General features: G+C 39.5%; 9 protein-coding genes across 9 annotated transcripts; 5 read left to right on the top strand and 4 right to left on the bottom strand.

Moving 5' to 3' along the window:
- Nucleotides 1-3,762, top strand: TDA9 (Tda9p; the record flags this gene model as incomplete). Its single annotated transcript, XM_056230146.1, has 1 exon — nucleotides 1-3,762. The coding sequence occupies one exon, from the start codon at nucleotides 1-3 to the stop codon at nucleotides 3,760-3,762; it is 3,762 nt and encodes a 1,253-aa protein (XP_056084095.1).
- Nucleotides 3,763-4,028: 266 nt separating this feature from the next.
- DUS1 (tRNA dihydrouridine synthase) lies at nucleotides 4,029-5,300 on the top strand (the record flags this gene model as incomplete). The annotated part of the gene is made up of 1 exon (XM_056230148.1): nucleotides 4,029-5,300. One exon carries the CDS (start codon nucleotides 4,029-4,031, stop codon nucleotides 5,298-5,300), a length of 1,272 nt encoding a protein of 423 aa, XP_056084096.1.
- Nucleotides 5,301-5,324: 24 nt separating this feature from the next.
- CFF1 (Cff1p) lies at nucleotides 5,325-6,080 on the top strand (the record flags this gene model as incomplete). The annotated part of the gene is made up of 1 exon (XM_056230149.1): nucleotides 5,325-6,080. The coding sequence occupies one exon, from the start codon at nucleotides 5,325-5,327 to the stop codon at nucleotides 6,078-6,080; it is 756 nt and encodes a 251-aa protein (XP_056084097.1).
- Nucleotides 6,081-6,238: 158 nt separating this feature from the next.
- On the top strand, nucleotides 6,239-6,787 carry CPR3 (peptidylprolyl isomerase CPR3; the record flags this gene model as incomplete). The annotated part of the gene is made up of 1 exon (XM_056230150.1): nucleotides 6,239-6,787. The coding sequence occupies one exon, from the start codon at nucleotides 6,239-6,241 to the stop codon at nucleotides 6,785-6,787; it is 549 nt and encodes a 182-aa protein (XP_056084098.1).
- A 317-nt stretch (nucleotides 6,788-7,104) lies between these two features.
- BET5 (TRAPP subunit BET5) lies at nucleotides 7,105-7,584 on the top strand (the record flags this gene model as incomplete). Its single annotated transcript, XM_056230151.1, has 1 exon — nucleotides 7,105-7,584. One exon carries the CDS (start codon nucleotides 7,105-7,107, stop codon nucleotides 7,582-7,584), a length of 480 nt encoding a protein of 159 aa, XP_056084099.1.
- A 149-nt stretch (nucleotides 7,585-7,733) lies between these two features.
- Nucleotides 7,734-10,553, bottom strand: WAR1 (War1p; the record flags this gene model as incomplete). Its single annotated transcript, XM_056230152.1, has 1 exon — nucleotides 7,734-10,553. The coding sequence occupies one exon, from the start codon at nucleotides 10,551-10,553 to the stop codon at nucleotides 7,734-7,736; it is 2,820 nt and encodes a 939-aa protein (XP_056084100.1).
- Nucleotides 10,554-10,941: 388 nt separating this feature from the next.
- On the bottom strand, nucleotides 10,942-14,106 carry HMG1 (hydroxymethylglutaryl-CoA reductase (NADPH) HMG1; the record flags this gene model as incomplete). Its single annotated transcript, XM_056230153.1, has 1 exon — nucleotides 10,942-14,106. One exon carries the CDS (start codon nucleotides 14,104-14,106, stop codon nucleotides 10,942-10,944), a length of 3,165 nt encoding a protein of 1,054 aa, XP_056084101.1.
- A 1,166-nt stretch (nucleotides 14,107-15,272) lies between these two features.
- FPR3 (peptidylprolyl isomerase FPR3) lies at nucleotides 15,273-16,475 on the bottom strand (the record flags this gene model as incomplete). The annotated part of the gene is made up of 1 exon (XM_056230154.1): nucleotides 15,273-16,475. One exon carries the CDS (start codon nucleotides 16,473-16,475, stop codon nucleotides 15,273-15,275), a length of 1,203 nt encoding a protein of 400 aa, XP_056084102.1.
- Nucleotides 16,476-17,353: 878 nt separating this feature from the next.
- Nucleotides 17,354-18,271, bottom strand: RPL6A (60S ribosomal protein eL6; the record flags this gene model as incomplete). Its single annotated transcript, XM_056230155.1, has 2 exons — nucleotides 17,354-17,869; nucleotides 18,257-18,271. The coding sequence occupies 2 exons, from the start codon at nucleotides 18,269-18,271 to the stop codon at nucleotides 17,354-17,356; spliced, it is 531 nt and encodes a 176-aa protein (XP_056084103.1).
- Nucleotides 18,272-18,697: the final 426 nt, after the last annotated feature.

The following is an 18,697-nucleotide window of genomic DNA, read 5'->3' on the forward strand; positions in this document are numbered from 1 at the left end:
ATGTCATCGGAAGAATTTAAAGGCCTTCCATTCAAACGAGATATTTTTTCCACTGGTCCTGCTGATAGACCTCCGGCATTCTCTGCCCCTCCATGCGTTATTTCTACTGGGAATGATGAGGCACAAGTGCTACCGATTCCTAAGAAATCCAGAACTATCAAGACCGATAAACCAAGGCCTTTTCTTTGCCACATATGTACAAGAGGATTCGTGAGGCAAGAGCATTTGAAGCGACACCAAAGAGCGCATACCAACGAGAAACCCTTTCTTTGTGTATTTTGTGGAAGATGTTTTGCCCGAAGAGATTTGGTCTTGCGGCATCAACATAAACTACATTCTGCACTCGTTTCAAAAGAATCTGTGAACTCGAAGGACAAAACTGAAATAGATGCGATGAACGATAAAAATATAATTCAGATTCAAGGTAATAAGCAAACAATCCTACCGACGCCCAGCAATCCATTGGCAAAGACGGCTGCCCAGTTAAAAAAGGCAGCCAAGGAAAAAAAAAGTGGAAAGCAAGAAAAACTAGGGCTAAGCCCTTCATTTACTTTAAGTGGCGACAGTGCAGGTCCTCTACCCTTAGTAGGTAACTCTTCAACGCCTGCAATAATCCAAGAGATAGAGCCATCTTCGAACTTTCCACCTCCGCCAGGTATGAATCATCCCACAAAATCTAAAAGACATGCATCATTTTCAGCTTCTAGTGCATTCACATACAGCTCAGATAATTTTCAGAGGCTGCATCAGCAAACTCAATCAGATTTTGACGGATTACAAGAAAGCTTTCCGCATCAGGTGGGGTTTTCCACACCTCAATTGACTGCACAACAACTTATAGAAAATGCTATTGAATCTGGTGTTGTAGATTTGGAAACTTTGGACTTGCCACCATTTTTATCATTGGACGGTCAACCCCCTCTAACCTCAAGTGTGGCTGTTTCAGGACCTGAACAAATAGACCTATACCACTCTTCTGCTACGGGTACCACATCTGGCGCTACGACCACTCCAAACCAAGCAGCAACGGCCCCACCCTCTCATTTACCTATAGGAAGAGAAAGCAGCTCATTATTTTTAGCAAACACTCCTTACTTATCTGATTTTTTAACAATGGGCTCTTCGTATGGTGGTTCGGGAGGGTTTGTTAAATCTATTACTGCTGATCCTAGTTTAGATTATTTCAACTACAAGCACCACACTCATTCAGATACAAAGCACAGCGGTAATGCAAATGGTAGTAGTGATAATAAGGTCAAGATTGCTAGTGCTGATGGTAATAATGAGACCTCTGAAGGTACACAAAATAGCGGCGACATAAGTAAACAAATCACTGACCATACTGGCGCTCAGGCCCATCATGAGCACCCACTTATAGAAAGTGAAGAATGGCTATCTAAGTTCATTATGGACTCTCAGATTGAAAACGATTTGAAACTTAATATCAGCCATTTTAACGATATTGGGTTCAACAACTTACATTCTCAAAATCCGACGAGTCGTTCCGAGCCAACAAACCCGGATAATAGAAAGAAAAACCTACATGGCTCTGTCAATGAATGCCAGTCCGTACCGGCGAATATATCTCCAGCAGAACAATTCACCTTATTCAAAACTAAGCCAAACAAAAACATTTCAAGATTCTTGTCCGACGATAAGATACCTTCCACTGCTTCACCATCTTCTTCTTCCTCCCCAGTGCAATTTGGTAAGAAAAATGGTGATATTAATGAATTTTTACTAGATGAGTCAGTTTCTAATCTGTTTACCACTAGACAGATTGATTTATTCAAAAAAAACGCGAACTTATATTCGCCATTATTTCAAAATCAAAAAAATGCAGTTTCATCTTCAAGCCCAACGTCATCATTAACCACACCGACCGCACTGACTCAATCAAGCCCACGGAAGAAGGATTCTCCCAAAAAATTGGAGTTCTTCACAGAAGAGTTACGGAATTTGATTATTAAGGAGAATAGCCTGAAATCTAATTTATTTCCCGCCGTTGAAGAACTAAATCATTACGTCAATTTGTATCAAGTAGAATTTCACAAATACTTTCCCTTCATTCATCTGCATTCAGTCTTACCTTCAAGTGAAAACTATCCTTTAATAATATCCATCAGTATGATTGGCGCGCTTTATGGCTTCCATTCCACACACGCGTTATTGTTATCAAAGATAGCAAGGACAAGAGTGAGAATTTTTCTGGAAGACACCCGAAGCAATCACGACAAGACGCCAATTTGGTTAATGCAATCTTTGGTTTTATTAACGTTTACCAGCATTTTCTCCAATGATATGAACGCTTTTAGGACTGTGAGTACTCAAATAATGATTTTGGTCCAATTGATTAAAATTACAAAGTTAAACTTTCCATTAGAAAATTTTATAAAACCGCCAATCGAAAGTGATCATGTTCTGGAATATCAAGACAACCCTACCGTTCTAAACCAGTTCAAAGCTCAATATAATACATGGGAACAAATAGACAGAAACTTCAAATATTTTATTTTAGCTCAATCAAGAATAAGAATATGTCACATAGTTCTGTTAGTTTCTAACCTTTTCAAATCTTTAGTAGATTTCGATTGTTGCTTCCATTCAATTGATCTGAAATGTGGTGTTCCATGTTATAATGAAGTGTTGTTCTTTTGCGAAGACTCCAAGGTTTGGAATGAGAATTTGACAAGATTCAATATCGTTTTAGATTCTAAGTTTTCATTAATTGAAGTATCTAACGGTAAATCAAACTACGAAAAGTGCTTAATGTATCTATCAAATGGTAATCCCTATCTTTATGAGAACGCGAAAGTCTCATTCAAAACGTTGTTGTCTTTACTGATTTCTATTCATGAAAAGATCAACATTGAAAGAGATGCTTTGAAAGATGATTATGCAGGTGACTTTCATACGAAGGATGTGCAGTGGAGAATGCATTCAAGGCCCTTGGTTGCTACGATGTTGAAACACTGGGAATTGCTTTATATTAAGAATGGTGGGATACTGGCACTTAGTAACGAAAACTTACCAATAATAAATACGAATCCGTCATTTAGATTAATCATCCCCCTGTATTTCTTCGCAAAACTAAGGAAGTGTCTTGACGTGGCCCCAACACTAAGATGCATCTGGAACCAGGATTGGAATTCGATGAATAGCTCCTTAGAAAAAGTATGCTACGAGTGGGACTCATTACGTGAGGCAACAGAATACGCTGTTTCCGTTGTTGCATTTTGGATTGACACTGTATCTATAATGAAAGGCAGATCGACGCAAACGCCAATATTCACCATTACTTGTATCTTTGTTTCAATCTTGGTCATAGCTGGGTATATGAAGAGATTAGAAGATTTTGCACAAAGCCAAAATGACGATGCTATGATCAGCAGTTTGAAGAGCACTGACAGGATCTTGTGGTTGAAGGCATTCAAAACCTTGAAGAGGATTGAATCACACTTATCCGAACGAGAATACAAACTGCAAACATTCGCCGAATTTTTAAGGGTTCCAGACAATGGTAGCCTAGATATTGAAAGTTTGGACTCTTCCTTGATAGAAAAGGCTTTGGACCCACGTGATGCAAGCGATAGAGCACTAGAGATCATCACGAGGACAAGGCTTTCTTCGAGAACGCTATATTGCGGCGCTAGAATCCTTGGCGACGCACCTGTGTGGCCTGTGTCTCTGCTGTTTGCTCATGCTTTACAATCCAGGGCTATTTATAATATCAACCACAGGAAAACTGTAAACAAAATATAGACTTTAGATAGATATTTCATGGATTAGTATGTAACATTATATAAACATTAAGGTAGAGTGAAATTTTCGTTTTAATTTCTTTTTATTCTTAAAAGCGTAAAAAACAGGAAAATCGATGAGTTATGAATACGAAATAGTTAAAAGGCACTTCAACTACTTGTTTAGGTTCTGTTCACAACCCACAGAATCCTAAATTCAAGTTGCTGTCATCGACATTGTTTAGCTTTCCAAAAATCTGTAATCAAGTTAACAAGCATCGGCTACATATGACTGACTTTGCCGTGGCCACCGCTGATAACGCCTTGATGCAGAAACTTTCAGGTCGACAACTTTTTGACAAGATAGGTCGCCCTACCAGGATTGTTGCACCTATGGTAGACCAATCTGAATTAGCATGGCGTATTCTGTCGAGGAGATATGGCGCCACTTTGGCGTACACTCCCATGTTACATGCGAAACTGTTTGCTACCTCAAAGAAATATAGAGAAGACAACTGGTCTCCCTTAGATGGTTCTGATGGGGATAGGCCCTTGGTTGTGCAGTTCTGTGCTAATGATCCGGTGCATCTGTTGGCCGCAGCCAAACTAGTGGAGGATAAATGTGACGCTGTAGATTTAAATTTGGGCTGTCCTCAGGGCATAGCTAAGAAGGGACACTATGGGTCATTCCTGATGGAAGAATGGGATCTGATACACAATTTAATCAGCACCTTGCATAAGAACTTGAAGGTCGCAGTCACGGCCAAAATACGTATATTCGATGACCGTGAGAAGAGTCTGGATTATGCCAAGATGGTGTTGGATGCAGGTGCCCAATTTTTGACGGTACATGGGAGAGTAAGAGAACAAAAGGGTCAAAAGACAGGAATGGCAGACTGGGAGACTATTAAGTATCTAAGAGATGAATTACCTAAAGAAACCGTGTTTTTTGCTAATGGGAATGTTTTATATCCTGAAGACATCTCACGTTGTATGGAACACATCGGTGCAGATGCAGTGATGAGCGCCGAGGGAAACCTTTACAATCCCGGTGTTTTCAACGTGGATAAAACTGAGGACAAGGACAAAACTTTCCCACGTGTAGATAAGATTATCAGGGAATATTTCCAGATAGTCAAAGAATGTCAAGAATCTAAGGCCTCCAGAACAGCAATGAAGTCCCACTTTTTCAAAATTCTCAGGCCTTTTCTACCGCAACACATTGACATCAGATCAGAACTTGCCACTATGAATGCGAAAGCTTCCTGGGAAGAATGGGAGGAAAAGATTGTGAAACCTGTGGAAAGAGTCGTGCAAGATATATTCGAACAGCCTGATATCGAACTGAAGGATAAGATTATGGTTGGTGAAAAGCAGCCTTGGGGCGGTTCTTACAGAACTGTACCATATTGGAGGTGTCAGCCATACTTCAGACCTGTTAATGGTGTCACTGGTGATAAACGAGTTATGCAAGACCTAACAGACACAGACATGAACAGGAAACGTAAAGCTGACGTTCTGCTGGAATCTTCTGATAAAAAGAAGGATGTAAAAGTGTAGATCGGTCGTGGGAGGCTTGGAAATATGTACATCTCCTACGTTTTTTTTTTCTCGAACTTACCTTTATGTATATCAATAAAAGCAGAAAATATTTATATATGCGTCGCCTTTATAAGAAAACTCTACAATAATCTAGAACTCATGCAGTTAAACGAGAACCCGCCAGAACCAAACATGTCAGCCAACGTACAAGAAGCTGCGGATGCAGCCATAGAGCCGGTTAGCTTCGTTAGAGTCCCAGCACCTGAACCACCAACTAGTTTGCAACAGTTGATCCATGATTGGCAATTAATCAAGCATAGAGAAGGTGGGTATTTCAAGGAAACAGATAGATCTCCCTCAACCATGGAGTTGGAGAAGCCGCAAAAGGGAGATTCCAGCAAGACTGAAACGGTGATAAGGAACCAATCTACGCTTATTTATTACTTGCTAACTCCCGACAGCCCAATTGGGAAATTCCACAAGAATATCAACAGAATCACCCACATTTTGCAAAGAGGTAAGGGCCAATACGTGCTGGTGTACCCTGATGGTCAGGTGAAGTCATTCAGAGTCGGATTTGACTATAAAATTGGAGAAGTCTCCCAATGGGTCGTCCCCGGAGGTGTTTTCAAAGCAAGTTTTCTTGTGCCAAACGAAGAATTTCACAACGGCCTGTTGATAAGTGAAGTAGTGGTACCAGGATTTGATTTCGAAGACCACACCTTCATGAAGGGTGAAGATGAGTTGAAGACTATTGTTGGACCTGAAAAAGCGGCCGAATTGGCATTCTTAGCTTAGGTTTTGTAGCACGTTCACTCTATAAAATAACCAATAAGAATTAGTTTAGTTCCTTCGCAACGCGATTATCTATGTCTTTTGTATTTTTCATATTTGCCCCCAGCAAAAAGAGCAAAATAAGCTGCAAGAAGCAAACAATCATTAAAGGGCTACCGATCATGTTCAAACGTTCAGTAATTCAACAAACCCGCTTGTTTTCCAGCTCTACTTCTAGATTGGGCAAGAAAGTGTTCTTTGACCCCGCTGTAAATGGCACCAAAATCGGCAGAATTGAATTCGAACTATACGACACTGTGGTTCCCAAGACAGCTGAAAATTTCAGAGCGTTATGCACTGGCGAAAAGGGCTGGGGTTACAAAGGTGTTCCTTTCCACAGAGTTATCCCAGACTTCATGATCCAGGGTGGCGACACTGACTTGACCAACGGTTTTGGGGGCAAATCTATCTACGGTTCCAAGTTCGCCGACGAAAACTTCATCAAGAAGCACGACAAAGCTGGTTTGCTATCTATGGCTAATTCTGGTCCAAACACTAACGGATCTCAATTCTTCATTACCACTGTACCTTGTCCATGGCTAGATGGAAAGCACGTTGTCTTTGGTGAAGTGACGAAAGGTATGGACGTTATCAAGGCTATCGAGTCATACGGTACTGCTTCTGGTAAACCAAGAGCTGATATTGCTATCGAAGAAGCCGGTGAGTTATGAATATTGAAGGTGAAACTACTGCCTTTCATATTTTTCAACCTATATGGTATGCGTATCTTTATGTCTACGAGTTACATCTTTTTATAGTATTTTATTTACATAGTCTCTCGGGAGTCTATTTTAAGCTAATGAAATCCGTCACTATCCTTCTTGTTGCTTACCTGGGTCAGATATGGTATTATCTCTTTATTGACTCACTGTTGGCAATTTTCCGAGTATTATTTTTGACAACCGAGTTTCCAACACATACCATAGAAAAATACCAAACATAAAGAGTTGAAATCAGATAATCTGCATCTGGAATAAATAAGTGGGACATGGGGATATATTCATTTTGGATCTTCGATAGACATTGTAACTGTATATTTGATAGAGAATGGACGCTGGCATCCAATAGTGCAAGTGGTACAATAAACTCCAAACAAACTGAGGAAGATGCAAAGCTGTTATACGGCATGATATTTTCATTGCGCTCTATCACACAAAAGCTCTCCAAGGGCTCTGTTCAGAATGACATAAGGAGTATATCTACAGGGAAGTACAGAGTTCACACATATTGTACAGCTTCAGGACTATGGTTTGTATTACTGTCCGATTTTAAACAGCAATCTTATGCTCAGGTATTGCAGTATATATATAGCCATATTTATGTGAAATACGTGAGCAACAACTTATTGTCGCCATATGATTTTGCCGAAAGTGAAAGTGAGATGAGAGGGCAGGGCACAAAAAAGATTAACAATAGGAACTTCATTTCGGTTCTAGAGTCATTTTTAGCACCAATGGTCAATCAATGAGCACAGAACATGAGTGGGAAAACAACTAGAGTAAAATAAGAAGAGAAAAATTGCGTTTGTTACTGCATTATTAAAGGGATAGATTAAGTAGTTTTACATATTTACTAATACAAACTCAGGTCTAGTTTTGATTATAACCTTTTTTGGTGTTAAATGTCATTCATGAAAAGATCTGTCCAAAACTCGTCATTCAATGAATTGACACCCCATGCTAGGGAATTAATATCCGTTAAGTAATCGTTTAAATTATCAACTGATGAACTAGGCGATGGTTTCATATTAGTTGAATCAGTGGAATTTGTTACTTTACTATTTGAAATGAATGGCGGGTGCAATGGAATTGATCCTGTCAGACTCTCTCTGTGTTCTTGTGGGGACTCGTTCATGTAAGAAGTGCTATTGATATTCAAATCCACAGCGGCATTATTGTCATGAACTTTTGAGTATACTGGCAGCATTTCATCTGGAACTGCGGGTATGCTTTGACTTGCATTATTTTCGGTGATAGGACCTTTTGGCAACTTTTGCAGTTCTATTTCATACGCATTCATTTGCTTCGTGGTTTCATCATCATTACTCACTTCCTTTATGATTTCCTTTTGCTTTTGTCTCTCTCTATCCGCATTGTAGCGATCAGCAACGTCGATAACCTTGTTTGCGTAGGTCTGGCAAAACAACGCGATGACGTACCTAAATTTGTAGAGAGAGTTATTGAACGGGTATAGCTCCGATGTTTTTTCCAAAAGATTGTTCACCCTTATTACCAAGGCAATCGCATCATCCGTTAATGGCATGAGATCATGAAATGAAGGTATGGCAACTACAGAGTAACGTAATTTTAATAGGAGCATACCGACCGTGTATATGATTCTAGAAGTATGAAATAAAGGTAAAGAAGTAATTAGAATTGGTTCCAATTTGGAAAACTCTTCAAGGGCATATTTACAGCAATGGTAGCATTTGACAAAATCTTCCAGTATTTCCTTGGGTAGTTCGACTTTTTCGTTTATGCTATGGGACATTTCCCCGATAAACACAGCAAGTTTGTACTGATATAGATAGGCTTCTACAGAGTAATAAAATGCAATAACTCTCGGCCTGTTTCTATCAAGCTTGGTGAAAATCTGCTGTAATTGCTTGTGATACTTTTCCATCAGCTTGTTGAGATAGTTTTTAGTGAAAACAGGATCATCAAACTCATCATCATTTAAATCTCTCTCGTGTAAGTGAGTATGAATGTTTTCTAAAACGTGGTTCATTTTAGCAAATTGAACTAAGATAGGATCATCAGCCGCGTCGAACAGTATCTTATCCTCTCGTGATTCTCTTGTTTCTTTGATTAAATCCTGGCAAGCCTTTTCAGTGACGTGATTCCAACGAGCTTGTATTGATTGACGCAGAAAAATTGAAATGTTTAGTGCTGAAATATACACCAATAAAGTTAAACTGGCACCATTGCTGTAAAGTTCCAAAGGCGACTTGAATCTGTTGGGATCTTCATCACTAAACATACCAAAGGATCTGTTGACATACGTAGGCCCCAAATCCCTAGTTAAACAGCAACAAATGTAGTTAAATATGTGGTACCGTGTTTTGCTCGACCATTCGAAGAAATTATACCATAAACACAGTGTAGAAAGCGACTCGATAATTTCAATGGATTTATTATTGGCCTTGAAAATCTGATTTGTAATTAAATTTAACACAAAACTATCAAGCTTCATTATTGTTCCTCTGGTTGTTTGTTTCGGCATTAATACAATTGAAACACATGACATGATGACAGAAAATAAAATAGGCTTCCTCTTTCTTAATTCATCAACGCTAACATTTTCTTCGACCCTTATAAATGGCAACTTCGACAAATATGAAATTTCAGTCTTGTAAAGATGCAACCGTAGCGTAGCTTCTTCATGAGATATGATTCCTACCGATACAGGGTCCGCTATTGTCGGTAAAAACATGCTTCTTTCAACAAGGTCATTCCATTGCTTTGACCAGGTATCGAGCTTCATCGAAATATCTCTAATTTTACCTTTTTGAGAAACGATTAGTGATTGCAGCTGCTTTCTGAATGACCGAGTCATGTGCCTAGAATATGACTTTTTTTGTCTTTTTACTCTGCCATTATGAATTTCTTTTTCGCCCATAGCATTGGCTTCAGGTCTTAACGGTACTTTGCCGTGGACTTTGGTAAGGACAGAAGCAATCGGTATGGGAGAATTATGGGAACTGTATATTATCGGCGCACTACCGTTATTTGTATGCTCATTGGTAGATCCCAAGAGTGCTGGATTTGTGGGAATAATTTTACCAGATTTGGCCAGATCATTGGTGATTACGTCCCCATTAGACGTTGTTTCGGCGTCCTTTACTCTATCTGAAGGCGGTTGGCTTATTGTTGACCAAAGGTCTGACAAACTTTGTTGAAGTCCAGGTAAAACTGTTCGAGCGTTTAGAATCTGTTTACTATTCGAGTCGGGAGGGAAAGATGTGAGATAAGATGTGGTATCCTTTAAGCTCGATTCCTCTGAATCCGTTGGGAATTTGCTTTTGGTAGATATATTCACCATTGGAGATTCAAAAGATGTAGGGGATCTTGACCTAGGTTTCCTTTTCCTCGTCCTCTTCGAAAGGTCGAATTTGCACAACTTCTTATGTTTCAGACACCTTTGGCAAGGCTTCCTATAGATATCATTAGTGTCGGAAGGCTCGCATTTTTGCTTCAAAGAATGGCAACATACACATGCAAATGAATTTCTTTTGATCTTACCATTTTCAGTAGTCTCAAGTTTGGTGGGATACGTAAATCTAGGGTCATCTTCATAGCATCCTTCTATAATAGTCTGTGTAGCCTTATCAATATATGGTTCATCGGCCTTCGGTAAGGACATTTCTTCGTCGGCCTTCGAACTGCCATTGACTTCCTTTCCAATGGTACCTCCAGCTGCTGCAAACTGTATGTTCATATTATAGTTCACCCTCTGAAGACCTCCCCCGATCAGGGTTAATGCGTGCTAATATTTCGAGTATATTATATGAAAAATGGACTTTCCACTTTAAAGTCCCTCTACATTTATCGGATGGCGCGCATAACTAAAAAGGAAGAATTTAGCATGTAAAGGAAAAGAACTGCACGACTCAAGAAGAATACGTATTCATTGTTGCTTTTTTTGATTTTTGAAGAAGAGTTAATATAAGTAACTATTACAATAACCAGGTTGTTTCTATATACGCATCAGCTTGAATTTGGAATGAATGATGATGTACAAACTATACAGTAGAATAATTTATGTAATCCATATTGCTGTTGCTTTTTCTTTTCCATAAGAGGATATCAGTGGCGTATGACTAAGTTTAGGATTTAATGCAGGTAACGGACCCATCTTTCAAGCGATTGATATCAGTGGCGTCCAAATTATTGGGTTTTGGCTCGGCGGGCTTCCTGTTGTGTGCCATATGACTTTGTACCAAATGGCCGGCCGCTAAGGCCGCACATAAGGATAGTTCACCAGCCAAGACAGCACAGGCAACTATTCTTGCTAATTGACGGGCATTGGTACCAGGGGCAGTAGCATGTGGGCCTCTTACACCCAGTAAATCTAGCATAGCACCTTGTGGTTCAAGAACAGTACCACCACCAATAGTTCCAACTTCGATGGATGGCATGGATACGGAAATTCTTAAATCACCGTCTACTTCCTTCATCAATGTTATACAGTTGGAGCTTTCAACGTTCTGTGCAGGATCTTGTCCTAATGCCAAGAAAACGGCAGTCACTAAGTTAGCCGCGTGTGCGTTAAATCCACCAACAGATCCAGCCATTGCTGATCCAACCAGGTTTTTAGCAATGTTTAATTCAACCAATGCGGAAACATCACTTTTCAACACTTTTCTGACAACATCACCAGGAATTGTGGCTTCCGCAACGACACTCTTACCACGGCCCTCAATCCAGTTAACAGCAGCTGGTTTTTTATCAGTACAGTAGTTACCAGAAACGGAAACGACTTCCATATCTTCCCAACCGTATTCCTCTACCATTTGTTTCAAAGAATGTTCAACACCTTTGGATATCATGTTCATACCCATGGCATCACCAGTAGTAGTTCTAAACCTAATGAACAGTAAATCTCCCGCCAAACAAGTTTGTACGTGTTGTAAACGTGCGAATCTTGATGTGGCGTTGAATGCCTTTTTAATAGTGTTCTGACCTTCTTCAGAATCAATCCAAATCTTGCAAGCACCAGATCTTTTTAGGGTAGGGAAACGGACCACTGGACCTCTTGTCATACCATCCTTAGTTAAAACGGTTATTGCACCGCCGCCGGCGTTAATTGCCTTACAACCACGCATAGCAGAAGCTACCAAACAACCCTCTGTAGTTGCCATTGGGATATGGTAAGATGTACCATCGATAACCAAGGGGCCTATAACACCAACAGGTAATGGCATATAACCAATAACATTTTCACAGCAGGCACCAAATACACGATCATAGTCATAGTTTTTATATGGCAGACGATCGGATGCTAAAACGGGTGCCTCTGCCAAAATGGAAAGGGCTTTTCTGCGTACCGCGACAGCTCTAGTAGTATCGCCTAATTTCTTTTCCAAAGCATATAGAGGTAATTTACCGTGAACGACCAATGCAGCAACTTCTTTGTTCTTTAATTGATCAGTATTTCCACTTTTTAATAACACTTCCAATTCTTCTAAAGGACGAATTTTTTTGTCTAAAGTCTCAATATCACGAGATTCATCTTCTTCGCTGGAAGAAAATGAGGATACCGAAGAACTTGGTTGCACAATTGTTGAGGTTTTCGTTTTTGATTCGGAAATAATAGTTTTATTAGTTAAAACTGGAGTAGTAGTCTTCGACGCAGGAACTGCACGAGACTTTTTAGTGAACTCGGTCTTTACCAATTGATCTGCAGTGTAATTGGTATGGATTCTAGCAGCATTCAATAAATAAACATTGATGAAAGCACTGCATACCAAGGCAAAAAAAACTAACTTACTGACGAATCTATCACGAATGGCAATACTAACATTGCGAAGTAATAGAAGAATCATATCCTCGATACGTTGATAGGACTTAATAGGTTTATAATATAATAGTGGGGTGACACTAACAATAGCTTGCTCGTTAAAGTTTTCAGAGGTATTCGAAGTAATGAAATCTGGCAAAGAAATTTTTTCCTTATTGGAATATAAGGAGTTGAAGGCATCATTGACCCAATTTGCACCAAAATTGTAAAAGTTAATGAAGACAAACAATAATATGACGGATAGTTTCATGACAATCACGACCACGCTGAGGTTTAAGAAAGAAGAAATAGATTTCTTTTCTGCTTTAGAAATAATTCTTGCTGTAGAGGGAACAACACCATCTTCTTCCAAAGTTTGCTTGATGATGGTGGATCTGTGGATGATGTTCATTTCCAATCTCAGGGCTAGAATAGCGGAGTAGAATGTGGGAGTCAATATCAATTCAAAGATTAGGATAAACGCTGATAATATGCAAAAGTTTGTCAAAGTCTTTAATTGATGAGCATAAATAGAGCAACCTATGAAAGCGAAGATGCAAAGCATATGGTCTTGAATTAGACGGCCACCTTCCTCACCCACGGCTTCAAAAACGATTTCATCGGTAGTAATTCTTTTGGATAAACCAACTCTCTCAAATTTTTCTAGGGCATACTGAGCAATCTTGATTTTATGTTTGAAACCAACAACGACCACAATAAAGGGTAAACCTTCAAAAAGAGTTAAAGCGCATACTTCTTTTCCCAAGACGCATTGAGTAATATACAACGCTAAAAAAAGAGAAGACGCTGAATTGACCACCGTGGAGGCGCTTAGCCAAAAATTTGACCCAGTCTTTCTCATGTCATTGAAGAGGCCAAATATGGTGTAGAACATCATTAAATAAGCTGTAACGATAATGAGGACATCGAATGGGTCTGCTTGAGTTACGTTTTTTGAGAATACATCAAAGAGGGAATATGCTAATGTCTTTACGTCGAAAAGACTTTTTTTATCACTTCTCAACCTCCATTTTGTTCCATCAGCAGAGGAAACTTCTTTAGAAACGTCAAGATCTTCTTGCAAAATGTATTTTGTATTCTCCTTTTCAAAAACGGTATTGGATAGGTCTGGGACGGATGCGGTTTGATTTGGACTATTGAAATTCAAATTTAATAGGTAGTAATGGTGAGGAATTGACAGTTCACTAGCTTCATGTGGGGTTATTGAAACCCAGCCATCTAGAGAAGAATCTCTATAGTAATGAGAACATTCTTGAAAAAGAGTGTTGGAGTCTTTATTTGGAGCAGTTTCAAAAACGCTGTTTGAATCTAGCTGCCAACCATTGAAATAATACTGGATGACGGATAGATAAGCAAATGCAGATATTATCAAAGAAATCAGTATTATATGGATCGGACGTTTTGCTGAAAATCTAGAAACGTAGGCAATTGGTTTCGCCACCTGTTTTAGTTTCTTGAATAGCAGCGGCATGCTTGTAATATGTATTTAATCTGTATCAGTAGTCAGACAATGGTTCACTGTGCCTTCACCTTTGTGTCTTCCTGGCGAAGATGGAGTAGCAACAATGAAAATTTTAAGTTAATAAATATGAAAAACCAAAGATAAATACAGGTCTCTCAAGTCTTCTTTTTTAAAGGAAGGCCTTTGAAAATTCGATCTTTTTAACTTTCAAGAACTCTTGCCTGGATATATCGAACAACGGCGTCCCACAGCCGAAAAGATACAGGAAAGAAGAAAGAAACCCGATGAATTGTTTTCCAACGTCTCATCCAGTGATAGTAATAACTGAATCTGGGATGGCATACCTAGTACGGACCTTTCTCTCCAACGTTGTATAATATTTTAAACGAGCGGGCGCAGAGCCTCGCACTACGTTTTCTTCGCACCACGCTGATGTCCTCTAGCTCTTCTCCAGAAGGCTCTTCTTTCCCTTAGTCCACCCGATAAAAATGAGGCCCTTTGAAATTCCGTTTTCCAGCTTAGTTTCTCGGATTTAAAGCATGTGGTCACAAATGTTACCATCACCCGAATAGAGCGCAAGCGGCATCTCAGTGGATCGTATGCTGTGGTAATGGACGAACAATTGGGGCTGAAGGGGTTTGGAGGGAACGGCTGGAGGCCTTGTAAGAGCAACGTCTAACGGTCCAAATTATAATTTGTAAGGGCGATCAGTGAGAATTTCATTACTAATTTCTCTGATGTATGTGATCCAGCCGGTACTTAGCTGGGAGTGACAACAGTTGTTTCTGGCGGCTATCAGCTGCAGCAGATTGTTCTCTTCTTTATGGAGGTAGGCGTTAAATAATCGGCGTTTGCAACTGTGACTTCAGTAGTGGTACGTCCAGACTCTAAAGCGTTGAACTGCTGCCTGCTGATGATAAATTACTTCTGTTTTCCTGATAATGGAGTTGTAAGTGGAGAAAGAGAGGAAATGTTTTTTTTGCCGCCGTAATTTTGTACTTAATACAGACGTTCCACCATATCATCCGCCGAGAAAAGTGATGTAGAAAGCGTACAATTATACCAAATTGATAAGGAGGGGAGAAATAGAATGTTTTAGTCTTACATACAGAAGGCAATACTATTATTTAAATAGAAAAAATATATATAGAGATTCGCCTGTATGAGCGTACGCATCAATTTTTCATAGAAACCAGTTTAACATCGAATGTTAATTCAGAATTGGCAGGAATGCCCGGTAGGGCTTGCTTACCGTAGGCGTATGGGGCTGGAATGACGATCCTACGTTCGCCGCCAACACACATACCGGCAACACCGACGTCCCAACCTTTGATAACTTCACCACGGCCAAGCTTGAAGGCGAATGGTTTTCCGCTAGTGTTTTTGTCAAACACCTTGCCGTTCTTTAGCTTACCAATGTATCTCATGCCGATTCTTGCACCTCTCTTGGCTTGCGGACCGTCACCGGTCGTACGGTCTTCAATTACTATACCACCTTCCAACACTTTAGTCTTTGGTTTTTCTTTTTCTCCTTCATTTTTGCTTTTAGGCTTCGTTGGGCCCTCTTCTAAATCCTTCTTGAACTCAACCTTCTTCACTTTTTTAGCTTTCTTATTTTCTTCCTTTTCTTCGTGTTTTCTCTTCTTTTCCTTTTTGCTTTTCTTAGGTTCTGGTTTAGGTTCTTCTTCTTCTTCTTCTTCTTCTTCTTCTTCTTCTTCTTCTTGGACTTCCTCAATACGAACCTCTTCTTCTTCCTCGTCATCCAGAACATCACCAATAATTTCGTCCTCGTCCGGTGTCAAGTCGTAATCTTCGCTGTCATAAATGTCAGCATCTTCATCTTCGTCTTCGTCTTCATCTCCCATTGGGGTGTCGAATGGATGTTTGACATAGTTACCGCTCAAAGAGATGGCATAAGAGCCAGTGACAATAAACTGAATTTCTTCTTCAGGAGCAATGGTTAAATCCAAGGTCTGCTGGTATTGGCCTTCTGGAGACAAAGTCAAAAGGACAGATTCCTGGAACTCGTCGTCCTCGTCTTCATCATCATCTTCATCTTCATCGCTGTCGCTTTCAGCCTTCTTGCCCTTAGTTTTCTTATTATTTTTAGTTTCTACTTCTTCTTCTTCTTCAGCAGAGGATTCTTCGTCTATTTCGTCCTCATCAAAATCACCGCCCAAGAAGTCATCATCTTCAAAATCCGGGTTTCTCTTGATGATTCTTAAAGTTGATGGCTTGCTCTCTTCATCAATGGCCTCAGGGTTCAAAGCGGCCATAGTGATACGGATGGTGATGGGCATCGTTACATCGATAGCTGGAACCGGAGTGTATGGTTCAACATTCAAACTGTAGGTGGCTAATGGTAGCATGTGAGACATATTGGGCTAGTTGGATGTTTTCTTTCAAGTATTTACCAACATATTACATAAAAACGTGTAACTACACTCTTTCTCTTCAATATAAAATTTTTATTTCACTTTAGAAATTATGCCGTCTTGGGAAATAGCGACAACCTGTGAAAAGCTAAAAAAAAAAATACAAGTCAGGCTAGGTCATCTCAATAATAAGAACAGATCAATGGCATATCGAAGAAATGAGGTTTGGAAAAGTTGTTTGTCGCAAATCTAAGTAGGTTGGAAATTACAAAAAATTTGAATATACAGATATATAAATATGTAAGGCATACATTGCGCTTAGAAGAAGGACAGCAACAACCTTGCCGCATGCTCCCAAAACAAGTTGGGGTAGTTTGCTTGTTGTTGACCTGCTAAGCAACTAGCAGTCAATGAGTGAATTTTGAGCCAAATTTGTTTCCATCCCAAATACGCTGATAATGACACGAACACCTGTTCGAGATCAATTTCTTTTTTGCATTTCTGAATCATAGCTAAAAGAAGGACTTCTTTAATGACAAAAGGTGAGATTTCTTGTTCCTAGTTTCTGATTGAGTGAAATGACAGGCGGAGAACAATAATTTCTGCTATATCAATATTACTTGTATGCTTCATCTCGCATTGAGCTTACTAACAATAAACTATAGTGGGATTCATCATCGGAAGGAATAATAAAATAATTGACTTAATAAGCTTTCCTTTTGTTTGTGTTATTTCCTTGCATATTAGCCATGTAAAAAAAAATGTGTGCGTAACCCACATTGCATTCAATACAGGTGGGGAAATGCCCTTATGAAACTGTAGTTAAATTATAGTTTTACCTGCATATATATTATTATAGAAGTTCGTTAAAAAAATTATACTTAAAATTTCAACATGTGTGGCTTGTCACCGTTCTTTAAAGAGAAAGAAGCAGACAAGTATTGCTTCAATAATGGGGTCTTCTTGATTTCAGCCAATAAAGCCTTGTCGACAATCTTTTGGTCTTCAACACGTTCGGTCTTGATTTCCTTATTTTGTTGTTCTGGGAACAAGTTAGCTTCCTTCTTTTCCTTCTTGGTCAACTTTTCCTTGGCAAAGTATTCCACGTTGAATTTTTCAGCGTTGACACCTTCGACAGAGACCTTGGTAGAGGTAGCAATGACGTAACGGGCATTAACTCTTCTCAATGGGACACCATTGACCTTGAATGGACCAGAAATCAACAAAGTGTTGTCTTCTAGATGCTTCAAGTAAACAACTCTCTTTCCTCTGAAACGACCAGCTAGTAAGATCAAAACGGTACCTGGAACTAGAGAAGCACGCAACTTTTGTGGGCGAGCAGCCTTTCTGGTCTTCTTAAGAGCAGCGACGTCTTCGGATTGATACCACTTTGGAGCCTGAATTGAAAAAAAATATCAAATAACTTGTTAGTATTCTTGATTTGAAAAATTTGTGATAACTCCTTGTGGGGGAAGCATTTTAAAATTCCATCTGCAGTTGTATATCCTAACCTTTTGCTGACAATAAAGTAATTATGGGTATACGCTAGGTTCACAATTATCCATAATTTGCAAAAAATAGAATTCCGCGTCAATAGGTACACTTTCTCGATCACCTCCTTTCATTGTATGTGACGCTTTTTCACTTTTTATTATAGATTTGGTTCATCATTGGCTCACTATCGTCGTATTGAATTGGTTTTGTCATACTATTTTCAGAACTACTTTACTCTTGTCAATGCAAATTGGTATCTCCCCTTTAGAATTCTGAGTCTAGGAACATACTGTTTGGGCACTCATTTCGTTGGATGGCTATTACTTTGTTGTTTCGGCTAATATGGAAACTTCTAGTCAATTGTTAATAAGTAGCACATTCATTTATCTCATGTAACCCCTCTCTTTGGTAACCTCGATGCAAACGAATTTTTGCGAAAGGAGCAGAGCATTTCCAGTGGGAGGCTGCGCTGATTCAGTGAGTTCTTCCAGACAGGGAGAAATGCTTTCCCTATCCAGCGTCTGCCCAGCTGAGAATTTCCCGCCCCCCAAAAGGCTCCCGCCACGCGCCAAATGGTTACTGCGAGGTTGGCCATAATATGAAAAATAAAAAGTAGCAAACAAACCGCAACCCATACTTATTTACAGTGTACGGATGTTGTTGGGCATAAAAGTAGTCTTGGAGTCTTTGGAGTCTCCACTCAACCTGAAAGTAAACTAATTAACAATATT

The sequence above is a fragment of the Saccharomyces kudriavzevii genome (genome assembly GCF_947243775.1).
Source record: "Saccharomyces kudriavzevii IFO 1802 strain IFO1802 genome assembly, chromosome: 13".
NCBI lineage: Eukaryota > Fungi > Ascomycota > Saccharomycetes > Saccharomycetales > Saccharomycetaceae > Saccharomyces > Saccharomyces kudriavzevii.